The 25,798-nt window shown below is 44.7% G+C and overlaps 2 protein-coding genes across 2 annotated transcripts; both read right to left on the bottom strand.

Moving 5' to 3' along the window:
• Nucleotides 1-3,514: 3,514 nt before the first annotated feature.
• On the bottom strand, nt 3,515-16,537 carry LOC140489064 (ferritin, middle subunit-like). Its single transcript, XM_072588302.1, has 6 exons — nt 16,436-16,537; nt 14,447-14,593; nt 14,017-14,142; nt 4,883-5,029; nt 4,440-4,565; nt 3,515-3,670 (listed from the first exon to the last, which is right to left on the bottom strand). Exons 1-6 carry the CDS (start codon nt 16,535-16,537, stop codon nt 3,515-3,517), a joined length of 804 nt encoding a protein of 267 aa, XP_072444403.1.
• A 5,597-nt stretch (nt 16,538-22,134) lies between these two features.
• LOC140489063 (ferritin, middle subunit-like) lies at nt 22,135-24,964 on the bottom strand. Its single transcript, XM_072588301.1, has 4 exons — nt 24,863-24,964; nt 23,525-23,671; nt 23,077-23,202; nt 22,135-22,251 (listed from the first exon to the last, which is right to left on the bottom strand). The coding sequence occupies exons 1-4, from the start codon at nt 24,962-24,964 to the stop codon at nt 22,135-22,137; spliced, it is 492 nt and encodes a 163-aa protein (XP_072444402.1).
• Between the last annotated feature and the right edge of the window lie 834 nt (nt 24,965-25,798).

Below are 25,798 nucleotides of genomic sequence, written 5' to 3'. Positions count from 1 at the left end.
CAGAACATGTGGCTGTTGAGTGAAAGTGGTAGTAGTAGTGAAAGAAATAATTGTCCCAATGCGCTGGGAAGGATTCCTGAGTTCGAGTGAGATGTGGAGGAACTGCCTGTTGAACAGATGAGGATTTGAGTAACTCTAGTCACTATTATTAGCCATAGGTGTTTTATGCAGGATCTATAGAATGCTGGCATTGTGATAGAGTCATACAGGACAGAAACAAACTATTTGCTCCGACTTGTCTGTGCTGACCAGAGAGCCTGATTAATTGTAAAACCTGCACCCACACCTCCATCAAGACCCTAAAGGAGCCTTCCACATCCATCAAAAGTTTTACCTGCACATCCACTAATATCATTTATTGTATCCGTTGCTCCCAATGCGGTCTCCTCTACATTGGGGAGACTGGACGCCTCTTGCAGAGCGCTTTAAGGAACATCTCCAGGACATGCTCACAATCAACCACACCGCCCCGTGACCCAACATTTCAACTCCCCCTCCCACTCTGCCGAGGACATGGAGGTCCTGGGCCGCCTTCACCGCCGCTCGCTCACCACCAGACGCCTGGAGGAAGAACGTCTCAACGTCCGTCTCTGAACACTTCAACCCCAGAGCATCAATGTGGACTTCAACAGTTTCCTCATTTCCCCTTCCCGCACGTCACCCTAGTTCCAAACTTCCAGCTCAGCACTGTCCCCATGACCTGTCCTACCTGCCTCTTTTCCACCTATCCACTCCCTCTCCTCCCTGACCTATCACCTCCATCCCCACCCCTACTCATCTATTGTACTCTATGCTACTTTCTCCCCACCCTCCTCATTTATCTCTCCACCCTTCAGGAGAACAGGCAGAATGCCTGATGAAGGGCTTTTGTGCAAAACGTCAATTTTACTTCACATTGGATGCTGCCTGAACTGCTGTGCTCTTCCAGCACCACTAATCCAGAATAAATCCAGTCCCATTTACCAGCACTTGGCCCACATCCCTTCCTATCATGTACCTAGTCAGATGCCTTTTAAATGTTGTTGTTGTACCAGCCTCCAATTCCTCTGCCATCTCATTCCATACACCGATCTGTGATAAGTTGCCGCCCCATGGGCCCCTTTCAAATCTTTCCCCCCTCACCCTACACCTAGACCCTCTAGTTCTGAACTTTCCCCACCCTGTGAAAAACAACCTGGATTATTCACACTACTTCTGGTATAATAAGCCTCTCTAAAGCAGCCCCAACCTGGTCATCCTCTCCTCAGAGATCAAGTCCTCCAACATCTTCAAAAATTTTCCTGAACTCTTTTGGTTTCCACAATACCTTTCCTAGGTTAAGGAGTGCAGAATTGCCCACAATAGTCAGAGAGAGGGTTGAGTGGTCTATCCATACCAGCCCTGCCCTGCAAAGGGCAAGCTCACTTCCTGGGCTCTGTTCAATAATCCTGTTGCATACTCAATGCACAACAGGCTACAGCTGCTTCTAAGGGTCTGGACAGAGCCTTCCCACCACCCCCCCCCAAATTCAGAATCATATTGAGAACTATTGTTTGCTGCAAATACAGCACTGACCTCTTCCTCAGAGGATGGAGTACAGAGGACATCAGGGGCAAGATTGGATTGGGATATTGTCACACAAGAGGTGAGTGTAATCTCTTTCATCCAAGAGAATGTTTTAAAAAGCCTATTCCTACATCAAAATGGGCAACAGGGATAGGTTATGATGTGTGGGAACAGTTCATTGTGTCCTGTAATACAAAATACAGGCTCCTTTTTACCACCTGACCTCCCCAGTGCTGGGGGCAATGTCAGATTAAAACTGCAGAATCTTCCATGAGCATGGCAGGTGTAAGGGCTACATGCCCTTGTTCAAGAAAGGATCAAGACAAAAGATGGAAAATTATAGGCCAATTAGCCTAACCTCAGTTGTTGGTAAAATTCTAGAATCCATCATTAAGGATGAGGTTTCTAAATTCTTGGAAGAGCAGAGTCTGATTAGAACAAGTCAACATGGATTTAGTAAGGGGAGGTTATGCCTGACAAACCTGTTGGAATTGTTTGAAGAGGTGACTAGTAGGTTAAACCAAGGGAAACCCAGTGGATGTGGTCTATCTGGACTTCCAAAAGGCCTTTGATAAGGTGCCACATGGGAGGCTGCTGAGCAAGGTGAGCTACTGGGATGGATTGAGGATTGGCTGTCTGACAGAAGGCAGAGAGTTGGGATAAAAGGTTCTTTTTTGGAATGGCAGCTGGTGATGAGCGGTGTCCCAGCTACCAATACAGCTGTTGGGGGTCACAGCTGTTCGCATTATATATTAATGATCTGGATGAAGGGACTGGGGGCATTCTAGTAAAGTTTGCAGATGATACGAAGTTAGGTGGACAGGCAGGTAGTACGGAGGAAGTGGGGAGGCTGCAGAAGGATCTAGACAGTATGAGAGAGTGGTCCAGGAAATGGCTGATGGAATTCAATGTGAACAAATGCGAGGTCTTGCACTTTTGGAAAAAAAGAATAAAAGCATAGACTACTTTTTAAAATCAGTGAGAAAAATTAATAAAGCCAAAGTACGAAGGGATCTGGGGAGTGCTAGTTGAGGATTCTCAAAATGTCAACCTGCAGGTTGAGTCCGTGATTACGAAAGCGCATGCAATGTTGTCACTTATCTCAAGAGGGTTGGAATATAAAAACACCATTGTGCTACTGAGACTTTATAAAGCTCTGGGTAGGCCCCATTTGGAGTAGTGTGTCCAGTTTTGGCCCCCACACCTCAGGAAGGACATACTGGCAGAGGAGCGTGTCTAGTAGAGATTCACACAGATGATCCCTGGAATGGTTGGTCTAACATATGAGGATCCTGGGATTGTATTCAGTGGAGTTTAGAAGATTAAGGGGAGAGAGACATACAAGATAATACATGGCTTGGAAAGGGTGGACGCTAGGAAATTGTTTCCGTTAGGTAAGAAGACTAGGAACTGTGGACAGCCTTGGAATTAGAGGGGGTAAATTCAGAACAAATGCAGAGACATTTCTTCAGCCAGAGAGTGGTGGGCCTGTGGAATTCATTGCTGCAGAGTGCAGTGGAGACAGGACGCTAAATGTCTTCGAGGAATAGATAGATAGATTCTTGTTCTAGGAAGAAAGGGCTACGGGGAGAATGCGGGCAAGTGGAGTTGAAGTGCACATCAGCCATGATTGAATGGCTGAGTGGACTTGATGGGCCGAATGGCCTTGCTTCCACTCCTAGGTCTTATACAAGAACTCCAAGGACTAGAATAAAAGCACAGAACCCCTAAATTAACACCTCCAGTGTAATCACTATTGGTATTGTATAGACTAGAGATTTTGGAACAGATTCCAGACCACCCAAAAGATATGAACTGAAAATTAAAGCCACGATTAGAGCAGAGTAGGAGAGATCAAGTGATCTTTATTTCCCATTCATTTCCTCAGTACAAGTTCCTGCTTTCTGGAGAAATTCTCCCAATGAGAGTTGGATACAAAAACAGGAAAAGTCTGCAGTCAAAGGCCCCACTAACTGCTGTCCTCCAGTGAGAGCCTGTCAAACAGGTACTCTCCCAGCCCATTCTCAGGGGCTCCCAGACGCTTCAGGTTGGTGATGTAGTCCCCAAGTCGCTTGATGATCTCAACCTCCTCATCCAAATAGTGAGTCTCCAGGAAGTCACACAGCTGGAAGGAAGGCAGACAGTCAGACAGACATTAAAGTAGTCAGAATGTAGGGTGATCAGTTCCTATCCAGCTCATTCTCCAACATTCAGGCTGTTTATTGCCTCATTTAACAATAAAGCCATGGTGGGGGTCTTTCTCCCAAGTTAACTCACTGACCGGTTAAATGTTTCACTGGGGATGGGAGTGTGTTAAAGAGACTAACATTAATTCACCACATTAGGTTCACAGACACTAGATGCAGTAGTCAGCATACACAGCAAGATCCCACAGTGACCTGGGCAATTTGCAAGCACAGGATAAACATTGGCCAGATTCCAGCAGGTATATCCTTGCTCAAACAGCAATTCCCTCCAATGCTCATTGGAGAGCTCATGGGGTCCCACAGTGCACCCTGCACCAGTTGTTCCCCCTGGAGTGGATCTCCAGTCTAGAACACTGGCTCATGGCAATGTTCTATTTATAAAAATAGAAGAATGAAGTGCATTGGACTCGAGAAATTCAGTAGATCTGACAGCATCTGTGAAACAATACAAAGATTCCTGTCTCAGGTCCCATGAGAGTTCATAGGTAACTGAAGGGTTACCCAATTTCCTCAAAGACACTGCCAGATCTAATCAGTTTCACCAGCAGTTTGTCTTTGTTGCAGGTCAGTTGTATCAACATTAAGGAGTCCTGAATGTTGGACAGTCAGAATTCCTGCTTCCAGGGATGCAGAAGTATTGCCCCGAGGGTCAGGCAGTGATGAGAATGAGGGGGTGGTGAAGCTTACATGAGGGTCAGTCTGGGCAGTGGCGAGTTGGTGTAGATCCAGCAAACTCTGGTTCACATTCTTCTCCAGATCCAGGGCAACCTGCATTGCCTGCAGACCGTTACCCCACTCATCCCTCTCTGGCTTCTGAAACATGGAAACAAAGGACAGTTAAGGATCAGGGCAGAAGAATTACCAGATATTGGAGGTCACCGTGCTCACTTGTACTCTGAAACTAGATGTTCAAGGAATGATCTTACTGATCAGTTGGATTAGGAGATAGCATAAATATCCCCCTGTAAGTTAGGGTACATTATTCTGTGAATAATCTTTGCCAGTACAGAGAGAGATCAGACAGGCAAAGCTCCTCTTTCAGGAGGTGAAAATCCTGCCACTGACTTGAAGCCATATTAAGAGCCATTTCCTCGCCAACCATACAAAATCCATCCCCCTAAAATTCCCACCTTCACATCCTGGAGGAGGACTCTGCCTCCACGCTGATTCTGGAATTTCAGCAGCTTCTCTGCATGTTCCTGCTTCTCCTGGGACTGAGCTTTGAAGAACTGGGAGAAATGGTGCAGGGCAACATCATCCCGGTCAAAGTACGACATCTGAAAGAACCATTTCCATCCCATTAGCACATCACTGGCCCCAATTGTACATCTCAAAGCCAGAACCAGCCCTTTCCCAGCTGCTCTGATCAGACCACGTTCAACAGCAAATCTTTTCTATTTCTTCAGGTAGATTGAACAGTCTCTCACCTAATGTCCTGTTCAGTGGAAGGTTAACCATTGGGTAGATGAACTGAAACCTAATACAGAACTTGCAGAAATGATAGCTTTCATGGCAAAGTGAAGTTTTGGTCTCACATTCAAGATACCATGGAGGTTTCATTTTTTACTAAAATTGGGAAATTAAATAGTAGCCAGGAAACAGACCACTAGAAAAGAAATAGATTGGGAAAGGATGGTTGGGACCTTCATAAATACTACAGGAGAGAAATTAAATATTCATCTTTCTCCAGGGAAAAACCAGGAGGGGTTGAGGAAGGTAGGAAATGGTATTCAAAACAAGAATTCTAACAGTACCCAACATTTTTACATTCCATTCAAACTACAAGTCACCCAAGTATTTGTAACAAGGGAAAGGCTAGATATACACATCTGGTATCAGAAAGGGATTGTGCAGCAAGATTAATGGGGTTCTTTTCTTTAAATACAGCATAGGAGCAGAGATTAGGCCATTGTCCTCACCAAGCATGGCAGACAAGTTCTTGAATATCAAGAGGATCAAAGTTTGAGAAAGCAGGAGAATAGGGTTGAGAAACAGGTCTTCTGTGGTGATGAATTCTAAAAGATTCACTTCTGACAAAAGTAGTTTCTTATCCGTTCAAAAAAAAAAAAAGGTCTCCCTTTAAACTGCACCCTTGGGCCCTGATCTCTGCGAATGGAATAATCTTTGCAGTGTCTAAGATTGGGATATGGTTCCATTAGGAGACCTAGGACCCAAAGGCACAGCTTCAGAGAGCTAACACTAATCCACTAGATGTCACCATTCACCAAACCCAATTCTCCTCACTGTACTGAGTTACTCCATTACCCATTTCCCTGGGAAAGGCAACAAGCCCAAATTGTGTCCAGACAATGAATGTTATGACTAACCCAGAGAAAATTTACAGCTCTGATCAATTATCTATCCCACAGCCCAATGAAGGTACAGTTAACAATTCAAGCTTGTGTTACTGCTTAGGACAAGTAACCAACTAGAAGAAACCAATATAATATTGTCTATTAGACCAAAATGGTTGAAATGGGCAAAAAAAAAAGGTGTTAAGGAAGAGGTGAACATCAGCACGAAGGAAACCACTCTATCCATCACATACCTTTCTCCATAAGGAATTGGAATTTACTTCATAAACAGGTACCTTTTAAGTTATGGTATTTTATTTAAAACCTTCCTATACATAGGAACTAGGATTCCAGCTTTCTACAGTAGCTTATGAAAGAGACATTGGAGCTGACTATAATTAAACAAACCACAAGCATTTCCCTATGCTTCTTTTGAAAAGGTACATTTCAGAAGATGAGAGTCTGTACAGACCCCTCAGCTGCTTCAGAAGCAGCACTCAGACACACATGAAAGATCTCAGGCATTATCCTTCTCATCAACAGCCAAGCCATATCTTGGTGCTGGTTGGAAAGTTCTCATGAGGAGCCACTCCATCAAATGACATGGATAGACTGCTCAGGGAACCACATCACAGGATCCACCTTTTCCCAAGGACAGCACAGAACAACATAGAACATAGAACAACACAGCACAGAACAGGCCCTTCGGCCCACGATGTTGTACCGAACTTCTAACCTAGATTAAGCACCCATCCACATACCTATCCAAATGCCACTTAAAGGTCACCAATGATTCTGACTCTACCACTCCCACAGGCAGCGCATTCCATGCCCCCACCACTCTCTGGGTAAAGAACCCACCCCTGATATCTCCCCTATACCTTCCACCCTTCACCTTAAATTTATGTCCCCTTGTAACACTGTTGTACACATGGAAAAAGGTTGACTGTCTACTCCATCTATTCCTCTGATCATCTTATAAACCTCTATAAAGTCACCCCTCATCCTTCACCATTCCAACGAGAAAAGACCGAGAACTCTCAACCTATCCTCGTACGACCTACTCTCCATTCCAGGCAACATCCTGGTAAATCTTCTCTGCACCCTCTCCAAAGCTTCCACATCTTTCCTAAAAAGTGAGGAAACCAGAACTGCCCACAGTACTCCAACTGTGGCCTAACCAAAGTCCTGTACAGCTGCAACATCACTTCACGACTCTTGAATTCAATCCCTCTGCTAATGAACAATAATACTCCATAGGCCTTCTTACAAACTCTATCCACCTGAGTGGCAACCTTCAAAGATCTATGTACATAGACCCCAAGATCCCTCTGTTCCTCCACCTGACCAAGAACCCTACTATTAACCCTATATTCCACATTCTTATTTGTTCTTCCAAAATGGACAACCTCACACTTCACAGGGTTGAACTCCATCTGCCACTCCTCAGCCCAGCCCTGCATCATATCTAAGTCCCTCTGCAGCCAACAACAGCCCTCCTCACTGTCCACAACTCCACCTATCTTCATATCATCTGCACATATTGACTACTTCCTGATGGACTCATGGTCAAAGGAGTTTTTCCCTTAACCATTTCAGTACAAGGGGCAGGAGATATGGAACAGTCCAGCTACTTGGAGCATTCCAGTTTCACAAATAGATGTCACTTTAAACCAAAGCAACACTCACCAAAGACTGATAGAGATAGGAGGCAGTGAGCTCCAGGTTAATCTGCTTGTTAACAGCAGCTTCACAATCCTGGTGATAGTTTTGACAAACCTGGGAAGCCATTTTACCAATAGAGCCTTCTAACTACCACCAACACACACTAAACCCCCACACCAACTATACTCAAAGCCCCGCTCCCATCGACTTTATACCCCAGGAATTAAGCTGTAATTCAATGACATCATCAGTATGACCAATCAGTCTTGTTAATCAATTGATCAGCTGCCACGACCAACGTCCAATCAGATTTGAATCAGTGCAGGATGACATTTTGGAACTCAGGAACCAATCAGAATCAACAATTCATCAATAGTGGCATTGCTAATGGACCTTTAACCTCCTTCTCAAGGGCAAATTCAGAAAGGGTCAGACTGGAAATGACCGGAAAATTGACACTAATGTAAAACATTCTGTAACTCCTCATTTTGACACCATGTGGGACAGTATATGGAGAGAAGCCTGAAGCCAATTGGCAGAGTTATATTGGTTTGTGACTCTGAGGGGCATATTCCCCTAACATTCCAAGAGCAGTTTTGGCAGATCAATGAAAAATAGAGCATCATTTTCAGAAAGGTTTTCAGTTGGTGTAAAGCAACAGAAATAGTATGTTTATGGGCTCACCCAATGGAGGCAACTGATGATAAATGGACAAATGATGGAACCTTCTGTAATTACCTTGCAGATTTCACAAGACACAGGAAGCTCTATTTATAAACCAAACCCCAGTGACCTGAATATCTCAGCGATGTCTATGTCTAATCATCCTTGAATTAATTGTTGGAATCATGTTGGTGCCCACCATTGTATTATATCCATATTGAATTATTCATGGTGTTAAGGATAACCAGGGAGTTTGTGATGAAGTATTTTCTGGCAGGTGCACATCAAATTACATTGAGTGGACAGCACAGAAACTGGCCTTCAGCCCAATTCCTCCGTGCTGATGTGCACATTGAGACAATATCGTCTCCAATGGGAGTGGGCAGGAAGAAGAGGGGAGATGGGCCGGTTCAGTTAGATGGGGGGCTACCTGGGAATATTGTTGGTGTGAAATTCTACACTGAGCTTTACCAGGCTGGGACTGGCAGGGTCAAAGGTCAGTACAGCAGGAGTGGAGTGCTGCTTTGGAGTTGGGTTTTATAATTGGCCAGTCCTCACTGCTGACACCATCTTCTATCTGAGCTGACATGGGATGGATAGATGGTTTTGGTCAATTTGCTGTGACCATTTCTTCTTTCTGGTATCAGTGGAGTTACTGAGACTGTGTGGGGGAACCCCTTCCTTCTACCTCGAGCAGGAGCTAGGTAGGGGAGGGGGGAGGGTGAAGGTGTTGGAATAACATGGCAGAAATACTTAATGCCCCATCTCCCTGGTACAGTACTACTAATGGGATTGTGGAACAGGTAAAGTATTTTCATATAATTGAAGCTCCCATTGGGATCAGTGTGCTTGGGCTGCAGGTTCTATTGACACAATTGGTCTGTTGCAGAGGAGACCATTCGGCCCATCATCTTTGCCAGCTGCTTTCACAAGTTTGAACCACAATCCCAGTCATCACAAAGGAAGATTTTATTCAAAGGGAACTTAACTTTTACTGGCAGACCAGTCAGTAATGGAGCATTGGGTCCAATTCAGGACAGTCAGACGACTCAGCACCGTCCGGGCAAAGGTGAAAATTTTAATTGTTTCAAACCATTTACTGTGACTTGTTCTCAGTGGCTACTATGAGTTGGTGGGGTATAGCAGGTGTAAAATGCAAGATCGGCTGTAGGTACAGCCCAGGAATGGATAAGTGATAACTATTTGGCAGAACATGTGGCTGTTGAGTGAAAGTGGTAGTAGTAGTGAAAGAAATAATCGTCCCAATGCGCTGGGAAGGATTCCTGAGTTCGAGCAGGATGAGGAGGAACTGCCTGTTGAACACATGAGGATTTGAGTAACTCTAATCACTATTATTAGCCATAGGTGTTTTATGCAGGATCTATAGAATGCTGGCATTGTGATAGAGTAATACAGGACAGAAACAAACTATTTGCTCCGACTTGTCTATGCTGACCAGAGAGCCTGATTAATTGTAAAACCTGCACCCACACCTCCATCAAGACCCTAAAGGAGCCTTCCACATCCATCAAAAGTTTTACCTGCACATCCACTAATATCATTTATTGTATCCGTTGCTCCCAATGCGGTCTCCTCTACATTGGGGAGACTGGACGCCTCTTGCAGAGCGCTTTAAGGAACATCTCCAGGACATGCTCACAATCAACCACACCGCCCCGTGACCCAACATTTCAACTCCCCCTCCCACTCTGCCGAGGACATGGAGGTCCTGGGCCGCCTTCACCGCCGCTCGCTCACCACCAGACGCCTGGAGGAAGAACGTCTCAACGTCCGTCTCTGAACACTTCAACCCCAGAGCATCAATGTGGACTTCAACAGTTTCCTCATTTCCCCTTCCCGCACGTCACCCTAGTTCCAAACTTCCAGCTCAGCACTGTCCCCATGACTTATCCTACCTGCCTCTTTTCCAACTATCCACTCCCTGACCTATCACCTCCATCCCCACCCCTACTCATCTATTGGACTCTATGCTACTTTCTCCCCACCCCCACCCTCCTCATTTATCTCTCCACCCTTCAGGAGAACAGGCAGAATGCCTGATGAAGGGCTTTTGTGCAAAACGTCAATTTTACTTCACATTGGATGCTGCCTGAACTGCTGTGCTCTTCCAGCACCACTAATCCAGAATAAATCCAGTCCCATTTACCAGCACTTGGCCCACATCCCTTCCTATCATGTACCTAGTCAGATGCCTTTTAAATGTTGTTGTTGTACCAGCCTCCAATTCCTCTGGCATCTCATTCCATACACCGATCTATGATAAGAAGTTGCCCCATGGGCCCCTTTCAAATCTTTCCCCCCTCACCCTACACCTAGACCCTCTAGTTCTGAACTTTCCCACCCTGTGAAAAACTACCTGGATTATTCACACTACTTCTGGTATAATAAGCCTCTCTAAAGCAGCCCCAACCTGGTCATCCTCTCCTCAGAGATCAAGTCCTCCAACATCTTCAAAAATTTTCCTGAACTCTTTTGGTTTCCACGATACCTTTCCTAGGTTAAGGAGTGCAGAATTGCCCACAATAGTCAGAGAGAGGGTTGAGTGGTCTATCCATACCAGCCCTGCCCTGCAAAGGGCAAGCTCACTTCCTGGGCTCTGTTCAATAACCCTGTTGCATACTCAATGCACAACAGGCTACAGCTGCTTCTAAGGGTCCGGACAGAGCCTTCCCACCACCCCCCCCCCCCCCCATTCAGAATCATATTGAGAACTATTGTTTGCTGCAAATACAGAACTGACCTCTTCCTCAGAGGATGGAGTACAGAGGACATCAGGGGCAAGATTGGATTGGGATATTGTCACACAAGAGGTGAGTGTAATCTCTTTCATCCAAGAGAAGGTTTGAAAAAGCCGATTCCTACATCAAAATGGGCAACAGGGACAGTTTATGATGTGTGGGAACAGTTCATTGTGTCCTGTAATACAAAATACAGGCTCCTTTTTACCACCTGACCTCCCCAGTGCTGAGGGCAATGTCAGATTAAAACTGCAGAATCTTCCATGAGCATGGCAGGTGTAAGGGCTACATGCCCTTGTTCAAGAAAGGATCAAGACAAAAGATGGAAAATTATAGGCCAATTAGCCTAACCTCAGTTGTTGGTAAAATTCTAGAATCCATCATTAAGGATGAGGTTTCTAAATTCTTAGAGCAGAGTCTGATTAGAACGAGTCAACATGGATTTCATAAGGGGAGGTTATGCCTGACACACCTGTTGGAATTGTTTGAAGAGGTGACTAGTAGGTTAAACCAAGGGAAACCCAGTGGATGTGGTCTATCTAGACTTCCAAAAGGCCTTTGATAAGGTGCCACACGGGAGGCTGCTGAGCAAGGTGAGCTACTGGGATGGATTGAGGATTGGCTGTCTGACAGAAGGCAGAGAGTTGGGATAAAAGGTTCTTTTTTGGAATGGCAGCTGGTGATGAGCGGTGTCCCAGCTACCAATACAGCTGTTGGGGGTCACAGCTGTTCGCATTATATATTAATGATCTGGATGAAGGGTCTGGTGGCATTCTAGTAAAGTTTGCAGATGATACGAAGTTAGGTGGACAGGCAGGTAGTACGGAGGAAGTGGGGAGGCTGCAGAAGGATCTAGACAGTATGAGAGAGTGGTCCAGGAAATGGCTGATGGAATTCAATGTGAACAAATGCGAGGTCTTGCACTTTTGGAAAAAAAAGAATAAAAGCATAGACTACTTTTTAAAATCAGTGAGAAAAATTAATAAAGCCAAAGTGCGAAGGGATCTGGGGAGTGCTAGTTGAGGATTCTCAAAATGTCAACCTGCAGGTTGAGTCCGTGATTACGAAAGCGCATGCAATGTTGTCACTTATCTCAAGAGGGTTGGAATATAAAAACACCATTGTGCTACTGAGACTTTATAAAGATCTGGGTAGGCCCCATTTGGAGTAGTGTGTCCAGTTTTGGCCCCCACACCTCAGGAAGGACATACTGGCAGAGGAGCGTGTCTAGTAGAGATTCACACAGATGATCCCTGGAATGGTTGGTCTAACATGAGGATCCTGGGATTGTATTCAGTGGAGTTTAGAAGATTAAGGGGAGAGAGACATACAAGATAATACATGGCTTGGAAAGGGTGGACGCTAGGAAATTGTTTCCGTTAGGTAAGAAGACTAGGAACTGTGGACAGCCTTGGAATTAGAGGGGGTAAATTCAGAACAAATGCAGAGACATTTCTTCAGCCAGAGAGTGGTGGGCCTGTGGAATTCATTGCTGCAGAGTGCAGTGGAGACAGGATGCTAAATGTCTTCAAGGAATAGATAGATAGATTCTTGTTCTAGGAAGAAAGGGCTACGGGGAGAATGCGGGCAAGTGGAGTTGAAGTGCACATCAGCCATGATTGAATGGCTGAGTGGACTTGATGGGCCGAATGGCCTTGCTTCCACTCCTATGTCTTATACAAGAACTCCAAGGACTAGAATAAAAGCACAGAACCCCTAAATTAACAGCTCCAGTGTAATCACTATTGGTATTGTATAGACTAGAGATTTTGGAACAGATTCCAGACCACCCAAAAGATATGAACTGAAAATTAAAGCCACGATTAGAGCAGAGTAGGGGAGATCAAGTGATCTTTATTTCCCATTCATTTCCTCAGTACAAGTTCCTGCTTTCTGGAGAAATTCTCCCAATGAGAGTTGGATACAAAAACAGGCAAAGTCTGCAGTCAAAGGCCCCACTAACTGCTGTCCTCCAGTGAGAGCCTGTCAAACAGGTACTCTCCCAGCCCATTCTCAGGGGCTCCCAGACGCTTCAGGTTGGTGATGTAGTCCCCAAGTCGCTTGATGATCTCAACCTCCTCATCCAAATAGTGAGTCTCCAGGAAGTCACACAGCTGGAAGGAAGGCAGACAGTCAGACAGACATTAAAGTAGTCAGAATGTAGGGTGATCAGTTCCTATCCAGCTCATTCTCCAACATTCAGGCTGTTTATTGCCTCATTTAACAATAAAGCCATGGTGGGGGTCTTTCTCCCAAGTTAACTCACTGACCGGTTAAATGTTTCACTGGGGATGGGAGTGTGTTAAAGAGACTAACATTAATTCACCACATTAGGTTCACAGACACTAGATGCAGTAGTCAGCATACACAGCAAGATCCCACAGTGACCTGGGCAATTTGCAAGCACAGGATAAACATTGGCCAGATTCCAGCAGGTATATCCTTGCTCAAACAGCAATTCCCTCCAATGCTCATTGGAGAGCTCATGGGGTCCCACAGTGCACCCTGCACCAGTTGTTCCCCCTGGAGTGGATCTCCAGTCTAGAACACTGGCTCATGGCAATGTTCTATTTATAAAAATAGAAGAATGAAGTGCATTGGACTCGAGAAATTCAGTAGATCTGACAGCATCTGTGAAACAATACAAAGATTCCTGTCTCAGGTCCCATGAGAGTTCATAGGTAACTGAAGGGTTACCCAATTTCCTCAAAGACACTGCCAGATCTAATCAGTTTCACCAGCAGTTTGTCTTTGTTGCAGGTCAGTTGTATCAACATTAAGGAGTCCTGAATGTTGGACAGTCAGAATTCCTGCTTCCAGGGATGCAGAAGTATTGCCCCGAGGGTCAGGCAGTGATGAGAATGAGGGGGTGGTGAAGCTTACATGAGGGTCAGTCTGGGCAGTGGCGAGTTGGTGTAGATCCAGCAAACTCTGGTTCACATTCTTCTCCAGATCCAGGGCAACCTGCATTGCCTGCAGACCGTTACCCCACTCATCCCTCTCTGGCTTCTGAAACATGGAAACAAAGGACAGTTAAGGATCAGGACAGAAGAATTACCAGATATTGGAGGTCACCTTGCCCACTTGTACTCTGAAACTAGATGTTCAAGGAACGATCTTACTGATCAGTTGGATTAGGAGATAGCATAAATATCCCCTGTAAGTTAGGGTACATTATTCTGTGTATAATCTTTGCCAGTACAGACAGGCAAAGCTCCTCTTTCAGGAGGTGAAAATCCTGCCACTGACTTGAAGCCACATTGGAAAGAAAATGGCTCTCAACTAGACAAAACCCCCTCCCCCAAATTCCCACCTTCACATCCTGGAGGAGGATTCTGCCTCCACGCTGATTCTGGAATTTCAGCAGCTTCTCTGCATGTTCCTGCTTCTCCTGGGACTGAGCTTTGAAGAACTGGGAGAAATGGTGCAGGGCAACATCATCCCGGTCAAAGTACGACATCTGAAAGAAGAATTCCCATCCTATTAACACATCACTGGCCCCAATTGTACATCTCAAAGCCAGAACCAGCCCTTTCCCAGCTGCTCTGATCAGACCACGTTCAGCAACAAATCTTTTCTATTTCCTCAGGTAGATTGAACAGTCTCTCACCTAATGTCCTGTTCAGTGGAAGGTTAACCATTGGGTAGATGAACTGAAACCTAATACAGAACTTGCAGAAGTGATAGCTTGCATGGCAAAGGGAAGGTTTGGTCTCACATTCAACATAAAAATGATACCTCCATGTTACTAAAATTGGGAAATTAAATAGTAGCCAGGAAACAGACCACTAGAAAAGAAAGAGATTGGGAAAGGATGGTTAGGACCTTCATAAAAGCTACAGGAGAGAAATTAAATATTCATCTTTCTCCAGGGAAAAACCAGGAGGGGTTGAGGAAGGTAGGAAGTGGTATTCAAAACAAGAATTCTAACAGTACCCAACATTTTTACATTCCATTCAAACTACAAGTCACCCAAGTATTTGTAACAAGGGAAAGGCTAGATATACACATCTGGTATCAGAAAGGGATTGTGCAGCAAGATTAATGGGGTTCTTTTCTTTAAATACAGCATAGGAGCAGAGATTAGGCCATTGTCCTCACCAAGCATGGCAGACAAGTTCTTGAATATCAAGAGGATCAAAGTTTGAGAAAGCAGGAGAATAGGGTTGAGAAACAGGTCTTCTGTGGTAATGAATTCTAAAAGATACACTTCTAACAAAAGTAGTTTCTTATCCATACAAAAAAAGGTCTCCCTTTAAACTGCACCCTTGGGCCCTGATCTCTGCGAATGGAATCATCTTTGCAGTGTCTAAGATTGGGATAATGGTTCCATTAGGAACCTTGGGCCCAAAGGCACAGCTTTAGAGTGCCAACACTAATCCACTAGATGTCACCATTCACCAAACCCAATTCACCTCACTGTACTGAGTCACTCCATTACCCACTTCCCTGGGGGAAGGCAACAAGCCCAAATTGTGTCCAGACAATGAATGTTATGACTAACCCAGAGAAAATTTACAGCTCTGATCAATTATCTATCCCACAGCCCAATGAAGGTACAGTTAACAATTCAAGATTGTGTTACTACTTAGGACAAGTAATCAACTAGAAGAAACCAATATATTGTCAATTCAACCAAAATGGTTGAAATGGGCAAAAAAAAAAAAAGAGGGGGTGTGAGGAGGAGAACATCAGCACAGAAGGAAATCACTCAATCGCATCACATCTAACAGGACTCTAAAATCATACCTTTCTCCATAAGAAATTGGAATTTACTTCATGAACAGGTGCCTTTTAAGTTATAGTTTTTTATTTATAACCTTCCTATACATAGGAACTAGGATTCCAGCTTTCTACAGTAGCTTATGAAACAGACATTGGAGCTGACTATAATTAAACAAACCACAAGCATTTCCCTATGCTTCTTTTGAAAAGGTACATTTCAGAAGATGAGAGTCTGTACAGACCCCTCAGCTGCTTCAGAAGCAGCACTCAGACACACATGAAAGATCTCAGGCATTATCCTTATCAACAGCCAAGCCGTATCTTGGTGCTGGTTGGAAAGTTCTCATGAGGAGTCATTCCATTAAATGACATGGATAGACTGCTCAGGGAACCACATCACAGGATCCACCTTTCCCCAAGGACAGCATATATTGACTACTTCCTGATGGACTCATGGTCAAAGGAGTTTTTCCCTCAACCATTTCACTACAAGGGGCAGGAGATAAAGAACAGTCCAGCTACTTGGAGCATTCCAGTTTCACAAATAGATGTCACTTTAAACCAAACCAACACTCACCAAAGACTGATAGACATAGGAGGCAGTGAGCTCCAGGTTAATCTGCTTGTTAACAGCAGCTTCACAATCCTGGTGATAGTTTTGACAAACCTGGGAAGCCATTTTACCAATAAAGCCTTCACCAAACTACCACCAACACACACCAACTGTAACCAAATCCCCTCTCCCATCGACTTTATACCCCAGGAATTAAGCTGTAATTCAATGACATCATCAGTATGACCAATCACTCTTGTTAATCAATTGATCAGCAGCCACATCCAATCAGATTTGAATCAGTGCAGGATGACATTTTGGAACTCAGGAACCAATCAGAATCAACAATTCATCAATGATGGCATTGCTGATGGACCTTTAACCTCCTTCTCAAGGGCAAATTCAGAAAGGGTCAGACTGGAAATGACAGGAAAATTGACACTAATGTAAAACATTCTGTAACTCCTCATTTTGACACCATGTGGGACAGTATATGGAGAGAAGCCTGAAGCCAATTGGCAGAGCTATATTGGTTTGTGACTCTGAGGGGCATATTCCCCTAACATTCCAAGAGCAGTGTTGGCAGATCAATGGAAAATAGAGCATCATTTTCAGGAAGGTTTTCAGTTGGTATAAAGCAACAGAAATAGTATGTTTATGGGCTCACCCAATGGAGGCAACTGATGGTAAATGGACAAATGATGGAACCTTCTGTGATTACCTTGCAGATTTCACAAGACACAGGAAGCTCTATTTATAAACCTAAGTCTATTTATAGGCTATTATTTATAGATTATTTAAAGTCTCTTTATAATAGACTCTTCTCCAGGGCAGGTTTGACGGGTACGAGGCGTCATAGTTTTAAGATACTAGGGGAAAGGTATAATGGAGACGTCAGAGGTCGGTTCTTTACGCAGAGAGTTGTGTATGTATGGAATGCGTTGCCAGCAGTGGTGGTGGAAGCAGAGTCATTAGGGACAATTAAGGGACTGCTGGACATGCACATGGAGAGCAGAGGGTTGAGGGGTGGGGAGGTTAAGGTACTATATTTTACATTAGGATTCAACCTCGGCACAACATCGTGGGCCAAAGGGCCTGTTCTGTGCTTTACTTTTCCATGTTCTATGTTCTAAACCAAACCCGAGTGACCCGAGTATCTCAGAGATGTCTATGTTTATGTCTAATCATCCCTGAACTAGTTACTGGATTCATGTTGGTGCCCACCATTGTATTATATCCATATTGAGTTATTCATGGTGTTAAGGATAACCAGGGAGTTTGTGATGAGGTATTTTCTGGCAGGTGCTCATCAAATTACATTGAGTGAACAGTACAGACACTGTCCATTCAGCCCAATTGCTCCGTGCTGATGTGCACATTGAGACAATATCGTCTCTAATGGGAGGGGGCAGGAAGAAGAGGGGAGATGGGCTGGTTCAGTTAGATGGGGGGCTACCTGGGAATATTGTTGGTGTGAAATTATACACTGAGCTTTACCAGGCTGGGACTGGCAGGGTCAAAGGTCAGTACAGCAGGAGTGGAGTGCAGCTTTGGAGTTGGGTTTTATAATTGGCCAGTCCTCACTGCTGACACCATCTTCTATCTGAGCTGACATGGGATGGATAGATGGTTTTGGTCAATTTGCTGTGACCATTTCTTCTTTCTGGTATCAGTGGAGTTACTGAGACTGTGTGGGGGAACCCTGTCCTTCTACCTCGAGCAGGAGCTATGTAGGGGAGGGGGGAGGGTGAAGGTGTTGGAATAACATGGCAGAAATACTTATTGCCCCATCTCCCTGGTACATTGCTCCTAATGGGATTGTGGAACAGGTAAAGTATTTTAATATAAATAAAGCTCCCACTGGGATCAGTGTGCTTGGGCTGCAGGTTCTATTGACACAATTGGTCTGTTGCAGAGGAGACCATTCGGCCCATCATCTGTGCCAGCTGCTTTCACAAGTTTGAACCACAATCCCAGCCATCACAAAGGAAGATTTTATTCTAAGGGAACTTAACTTTTACTGGCAGACCAGTCAGTAATGGAGCATTGGGTCCAATTCAGGACAGTCAGACGACTCAGCATCGTCCGGGCAAAGGTGAAAATTTTAATTGTTTCAAACCATTTACTGTGACTTGCTCTCAGTGGCGTCTATGAGCTGGTGGGGTATAGCAGGTGTAAAATGCAAGATAGGCTGTAGGTACAGCCCAGGAATAGATAAGTGATAACTATTTGGCAGAACATGTGGCTGTTGAGTGAAAGTGGTAGTAGTAGTGAAAGAAATAATCGTCCCAATGCGCTGGGAAGGATTCCTGAGTTCAAGCAGGATGAGGAGGAACTGCCTGTTGAACAGATGAGGATTTGAGTAACTCTAGTCACTATTATTAGCCATAGGTGTTTTATTCAGGATCTATAGAATGCTGGCATTGTGATAGAGTAATACAGGACAGAAACAAACTATTTGCTCCGACTTGTCTGTGCTGACCAGAGAGCCTGATTAATTGTAAAACCTGCACCCACACCTCCATCAAGACCCTAAAGGAGCCTTCCACATCCATCAAAAGTTTTACCTGCACATCCACTAATATCATTTATTGTATCCGTTGCTCCCAATGCGGTCTCCTCTACATTGGGGAGACTGGACGCCTCTTGCAGAGCGCTTTAAGGAACATCTCCAGGACATGCTCACAATCAACCACACCGCCCCGTGACCCAACATTTCAACTCCCCCTCCCACTCTGCCGAGGACATGGAGGTCCTGGGCCTCCTTCACCGCCGCTCCCTCACCACCAGATGCCTGGAGGAAGAACGTCTCAACTTCCGTCTCTGAACACTTCAACCCCAGAGCATCAATGTGGACTTCAACAGTTTCCTCATTTCCCCTTCCCGCACCTCACCCTAGTTCCAAACTTCCAGCTCAGCACTGTCCCCATGACTTGTCCTACCTGCCTCTTTTCCACCTATCCACTCCCTCTCCTCCCTGACCTATCACGTCCATCCCCACCCCTACTCATCTATTGGACTCTATGCTACTTTCTCCCCACCCTCCTCATTTATCTCTCCACCCTTCAGGAGAACAGGCAGAATGCCTGATGAAGGGCTTTTGTGCAAAACGTCAATTTTACTTCACATTGGATGCTCCCTGAACTGCTGTGCTCTTCCAGCACCACTAACCCAGAATAAATCCAGTCCCATTTACCAGCACTTGGCACACATCCCTTCCTATTCACGTACCTAGTCAGATGCCTTTTAAATGTTGTAGTTGTACCAGCCTCCACTTCCTCTGGCATCTCATTCCATACACCGATCTGTGGTAAGAAGTTGCCCCATGGGCCCCTTTCAAATCTTTCCCCCTCTCACCCTACACCTAGACCCTCTAGTTCTGAACTTTCCCACCCTGTGAAAAACTACCTGGATTATTCACACCACTTCTGGTATAATACGCTTCTCTAAAGCAGCCCCAACCTGGTCATCCTCTCCTCAGAGATCAAGTCCTCCAACATCTTCAAATATTTTCCTGAACTCTTTTGGTTTCCACGATACCTTTCCTAGGGTAAGGAGTGCAGAATTGCCCACAATAGTCAGAGAGAGGGTTGAGTGCTCTATCCATACCAGCCTTGCCCTGCAAAGGGCAAGCTCACTTCCTGGGCTCAGTTCAGTAACCCTGTTGCATACTCAATACAAAACAGGCTACAGCTGCTTCTAAGGGTCCGGACAGAGCCTTCCCTCCCTCCCCCAATTCAGAATCATATTGAGAACTATTGTTTGCTGCAAATACAGAACTGACCTCTTCCTCAGAGGATGGAGTACAGAGAACATCAGGGGCAAGATTGGATTGGGATATTGTCACACAACAGGTGAGTGTAATCTCTTTCATCCAAGAGAATGCTTGAAAAAGCCTATTCCTACATCAAAATGGGCAACAGGGACAGTTTATGATGTGTGGGAACAGTTCATTGTGTCCTGTAATACAAAATACAGGCTCCTTTTACCACCTGACCTTCCCAGTGCTGAGGGCAATGTTAGATTAAAACTGCAGAATCTTCCATGAGCATGGCAGGTGTAAAAGCTACATGCCCTTGTTCAAGAAAGGATCAAGACAAAAGATGGAAAATTATAGGCCAATTCGCCTAACCTCAGTTGTTGGTAAAATTCTAGAATCCATCATTAAGGATGAGGCTTCTAAATTCTTAGAGCAGAGTGATTAGAACAAGTCAACATGGATTTCGTAAGGGGAGGTTATGCCTGACAAAGCTGTTGGAATTCTTTGAGGAGGTGACAAGTAGGTTAGACCGGGGAAACCCAGTGGATGTGGTCTATCTAGACTTCCAAAAGGCCTTTGAAAAGGTGCCACACGGGAGGCTGCTGAGCAAGGTGAGCTACTGGGATGGATTGACTGTCTGACAGAAGGCAGAGAGTTGGGATAAAAGGTTCTTTTTCCGAATGGCAACCGGTGATGAGCAGTGTCCCGCAGGGTTCAGTGTTGGGGATCACAGCACTTCACATTATATATTAATGATCTGGATGAAGGGACTTGAAGGCATCTAGTAACGTTTGCAGATGATACAAAGTTAGGTGGATAGGCAGGTAGTACTGAGGAAGTGGGGAGGCTACAGAAGGATCTGGACAGTTTGAGAGAGTGGTCCAGGAAATGGCTGATGGAATTCAATGTGAACAAATGCGAGGTCTTGCACTTTTGGAAAAAAAAGAATAAAAGCATAGACTACTTTTAGAAACAGTGAGAAAAATTCATAAAGCCAAAGTACGAAGGGATCTGGGAGTGCTAGTCGAGGAATCTCTAAATGTCAACCTGCAGGTTGAGTCCGTGATTAAGAAAGCAAATGCAATGTTGTCACTTATCTCAAGAGGGTTGGAATATAAAAGCACCATTGTGCTACTGAGACTTTATAAAGCTCTGGTTAGGCCCCATTTGGAGTAGTGTGTCCAGTTTTGGCCCCCACACCTCAGGAAGGACATACTGGCACAGGAGCGTGTCTAGTGGAGATTCACACAGATGATCCCTGGAATGGTTGGCCTAACATGAGGATCCTGGGATTGTATTCAGTGGAGTTTAGAAGATTAAGGGGAGACAGAGACATACAAGATAATACATGGCATTGGAAAGGGCGGCCGCTAGGAAATTGTTTCCGTTAGGTGAGAAGACTAGGAACTGTGGACAGCCTTGGAATTAGAGGGGGTAAATTCAGAACAAATGCAGAGACATTTCTTCAGCCAGAGAGTGCTGGGCGTGTGGAATTCATTGCTGCAGAGTGCAGTGGAGGCAGGACACAATGTCTTCAAGACCAAGATTGATAGATTCTTGTCTCGAGGAATTAAGGGCTATGGGGAGAACGCGGGCAAGTGGAGTTCAAATGCCCATCAGCCATGATTGAAAGGCAGAGTAGACTTGATGGGCCGAATGGCCTTACTTCCACTCCTAGGTCTTATGCATAAACTCCAAGGACTAGAATAAAAGCACAGAACCCCTAAATTAACAGCTCCAGTGTAATCACTATTGGTATTGTATAGACTAGAGATTTTGGAACAGATTCCAGACCATCTGAAGATATGAACTGAAAATTAAAGCCACTGATTAGACCAGAGTAGGAGAGATCAAGTGATCTTTATTTCCCATTCATTTCTTCAGTACAAGTTCCTGGTTTCTGGAAAAATTCTCTCAAGGTGTTGGATACAAAAACAGGCAAAGACTGCAGTCAAAGGCCCCACTAACTGCTGTCCTCCAGTGAGAGCCTGTCAAACAGGTACTCTCCCAGCCCATTCTCAGGGGCTCCCAGACGCTTCAGGTTGGTGATGTAGTCCCCAAGTCGCTTGATGATCTCAACCTCCTCATCCAAATAGCGAGTCTCCAGGAAGTCACACAGCTGGAAGGCAGACAGACAGACATTAAAGTAGTCAGAATGTAGGATGATCAGTTCCGATCCAGCTCATTCTTCAACATTCAGGCTGTTTAATGCCTCATTTAATAATAAAGCCATGGTGTGGAAGGGAGATTTCTTCCACGTCAACTCACTGATCGGTTAAAAGATTTCACTGGGAATGGGAGTGTGTTAAATAGAGACTAACATTCAGTGGGTGGTGATATACAATTCACCACATTAGGTTCACAGACACTAGATGCAGTAGTCAGCATACACAGCAAGGTCCCACAGTGACCTGGGCAGTTTGCAAGCGCAGGATAAACACTGGCCAGATTCCAGAGGGTATATCCCTGCTCAAACAGCAATTCCCTCCAATGCTCATTGGTGAGCTCATGGGGACACACTGGACCCTGCACCAGTTGTTCCCCCTGGAGTGGATCTCCAGTCTAGAACACTGGCTCATGGCAATGCTCTCTTGATGGAAATACTAGGACGAAGTGCATTGGACTCGAGAAATTCAGTGATCTGACAGCATCTGTGAAACAAAACGAAGATTCCTGTCTCAGGTCCCATGAGAGTTCATAGGTAACTGAAGGGTTACCCAATTTCCTCAAAGACACTGCCAGATCTAATCAGTTTCACCAGCAGTTTGTTTGAGATGGAAGAAAGGTCAGTTGTATCAACAACAAGGAGTCCTGAATGTTGTACAGTCAGGATTCCTGATTCCAGGGACGCTGAAGTATGGCCCTGAGGGTCAGACAGTGATGAGAATGAGAAGGTGAAGCTTACATGAGGGTCAGTCTGGGCAGTGGCGAGTTGGTGTAGATCCAGCAAACTCTGGTTCACATTCTTCTCCAGATCCAGGGCAACCTGCATTGCCTGAAGACCGTTACTCCACTCATCCCTCTCTGGCTTCTGAAACATGGAAACAAAGGACAGTTAAGGATCAGGGCAGAAGAATTACCAGATATTGGAGGTCACCGTGCCCACTTGTACTCTGAAACGAGATGTTCAAGGAGTGATCTTACTGATCAGGTGGATTATGAGATAGCATAAACATCCCCCTGTAAGTTAGGGTACATTATTCTGTACATAATCTTTGCCAGTACAGAGAGAGATCAGACAGGCAAAGCTCCTCTTTCAGGAGGTGAAAACCCTACCACTAACTTGAAGCCACATTGAGAGCCATTTTCTCTCCAGCCATACAACCCCCTGCCCCCCACCCCCAAATTCCCACCTTCACATCCTGGAGGAGGACTCTGCCTCCACGCTGATTCTGGAATTTCAGCAGCTTCTCTGCATGTTCCTGCTTCTCCTGGGACTGAGCTTTGAAGAACTGGGAGAAATGGTGCAGGGCAACATCATCCCGGTCAAAGTACGACATCTGAAAGAAGAATTCCCATCCCATTACACATCACTGGGTCCAATTGTACATCTCAAAGCCAGAACCAGCCCTTTCCTAGCTGCTCTCTGAACGTGGTCTGATCAGCAGGGAATCTGTTCAATCTACCTGAGGAAATTGAAGAGTCTCACCCACTGAACAGGACATTAGAAGGTTAACCATTAGGTAGATGAACTGAAATGCAATAAAGAACTTGCAGAAGAAATGATACCTTTCATGGCAAAGTGAAGTTTGGGTCCCAAAGGCACAGCTTTAGAGTGCCAACACTAATCCACTAGATGTCACCATTCACCAAACCCAACTCTCCTCACTGTACTGAGTCAGTCCATTACCCATATCCGTGGGAAAGGCAACAAGCCCAAATTGTGTCCAGACAATCAATGTTATGATTAACCCAGAGAAAATTTACAGCTCTGATCAATTATCTATCCCACAGCCCAATGAAGGTACAGTTAACAATTCAAGCTTGTGTTACTACTTAGGACAAGTAATCAACTAGAAGAAACCAATATAATATTGTCTATGAGACCAAAATGGTTGAAATGGGTAAAAAAGTGTTGAGGTGAACATCAGCACAGAAGGAAACCACTCCATCCATCACATCTAACAGGACTCTATAATCACATACCTTTCTCCACAAGGAAGTGGAATTTACTTCATGAACAGGCACCTTTTTAGTTTAGTATTTTAATTCATAACCTTCCTATACATAGTCACTAGGAGTTCAGCTCTCTACAGTAGCTTAAGAGACATTGGAGCTGACCATAATTAAACCAACCACAAGCATTTCCCTATGCTTCTTTTGAAAAGGTACATTTCAGAAGATGAGAGTCTGTACAGACCCCTCAGCTGCTTCAAAAACAGACACACCAGGCACATGAAAGATCTCAGGCATTATCCTTAACAGCCAAGCCATATCTTGGTGCTGGTTGGAAAGTTCTCATGAGGAGTCATTCCATCAAATGACATGGATAGACTGCTCAGGGAACCACATCACAGGATCCACCTTTCCCCAAGGACAGCATATATTGACTACTTCCTGATGGACTCATGGTCAAAGGAGTTTTTCCTTAACCATTTCACCACAAGGGGTAGGAGATAAAGAACAGTCCAGCTACTTGGAGCATTCCAGTTTCACAAATAGATGTCACTTTAAACCAAAACAACACTCACCAAAGACTGATAGAGATAGGAGGCAGTGAGCTCCAGGTTAATCTGCTTGTTAACAGCAGCTTCACAATCCTGGTGATAGTTTTGACAAACCTGGGAAGCCATTTTACCAATAGTACCTTCAAACTACCACTAACACACACCAAACCCACACCAACTATACTCAAATCCCCTCTCCCATCGACTTTATACCCCAGGAATTAAGCTGTGATTCAATGACATCATCAGTATGACCAATCACTCATGTTAATCAATTGATCAGTTGCCACGTCCAATCAGATTTGAATCAGCACCGGATGACATTTTGGAACTCAGGAACAAATCAGAATTAACAACTCATTGATGATGGAATTGCTGATGGACCTTTAACCTCCTTCTCAAGGGCAAATTCAGAAAGGGTCTGAACTGGAAATGACAGGAAAATTGACACTAATGTAAAACATTCTGTAACTCCTCATTTTGACACCATGTGGGACAGTATATGAAGAGAAGCCTGAAGCCAATTGGCAGAGTTATATTGGATTGTGACTCTGAGGGGCATATCCCCCTAACATTCCAATAGCAGTGTTGGCAGATCAATGGAAAATAGAGCATCATTTTCAGGAAGGTTTTCAGTTGTATAAAGCAACAGAAATAGTATGTTTATGGGCTCACCCAATGGAGGCAACTGATGATAAATGGACAAATGATGGAACCTTCTGTGATTACCTTGCAGATTTCACAAGACACAGGAAGCTCTATTTATAAACCTAAGTCTATTTATAGGCTATTATTTATAGATTATTTAAAGTCTCTTTATAATAGCCTCTTCTCCAGGGCAGGTTTGACGGGTACGAGGCGTCATAGTTTTAAGATACTAGGCGAAAGGTATAATGGAGACGTCAGAGGTCGGTTCTTTACGCAGAGAGTTGTGAATGTATGGAATGCGTTGCCAGCAGT

This window comes from Chiloscyllium punctatum, chromosome 18 (genome assembly GCF_047496795.1).
Source record: "Chiloscyllium punctatum isolate Juve2018m chromosome 18, sChiPun1.3, whole genome shotgun sequence".
NCBI classification, from domain to species: domain Eukaryota; kingdom Metazoa; phylum Chordata; class Chondrichthyes; order Orectolobiformes; family Hemiscylliidae; genus Chiloscyllium; species Chiloscyllium punctatum.
This window is presented reverse-complemented; position numbering and strand designations above follow the sequence as displayed.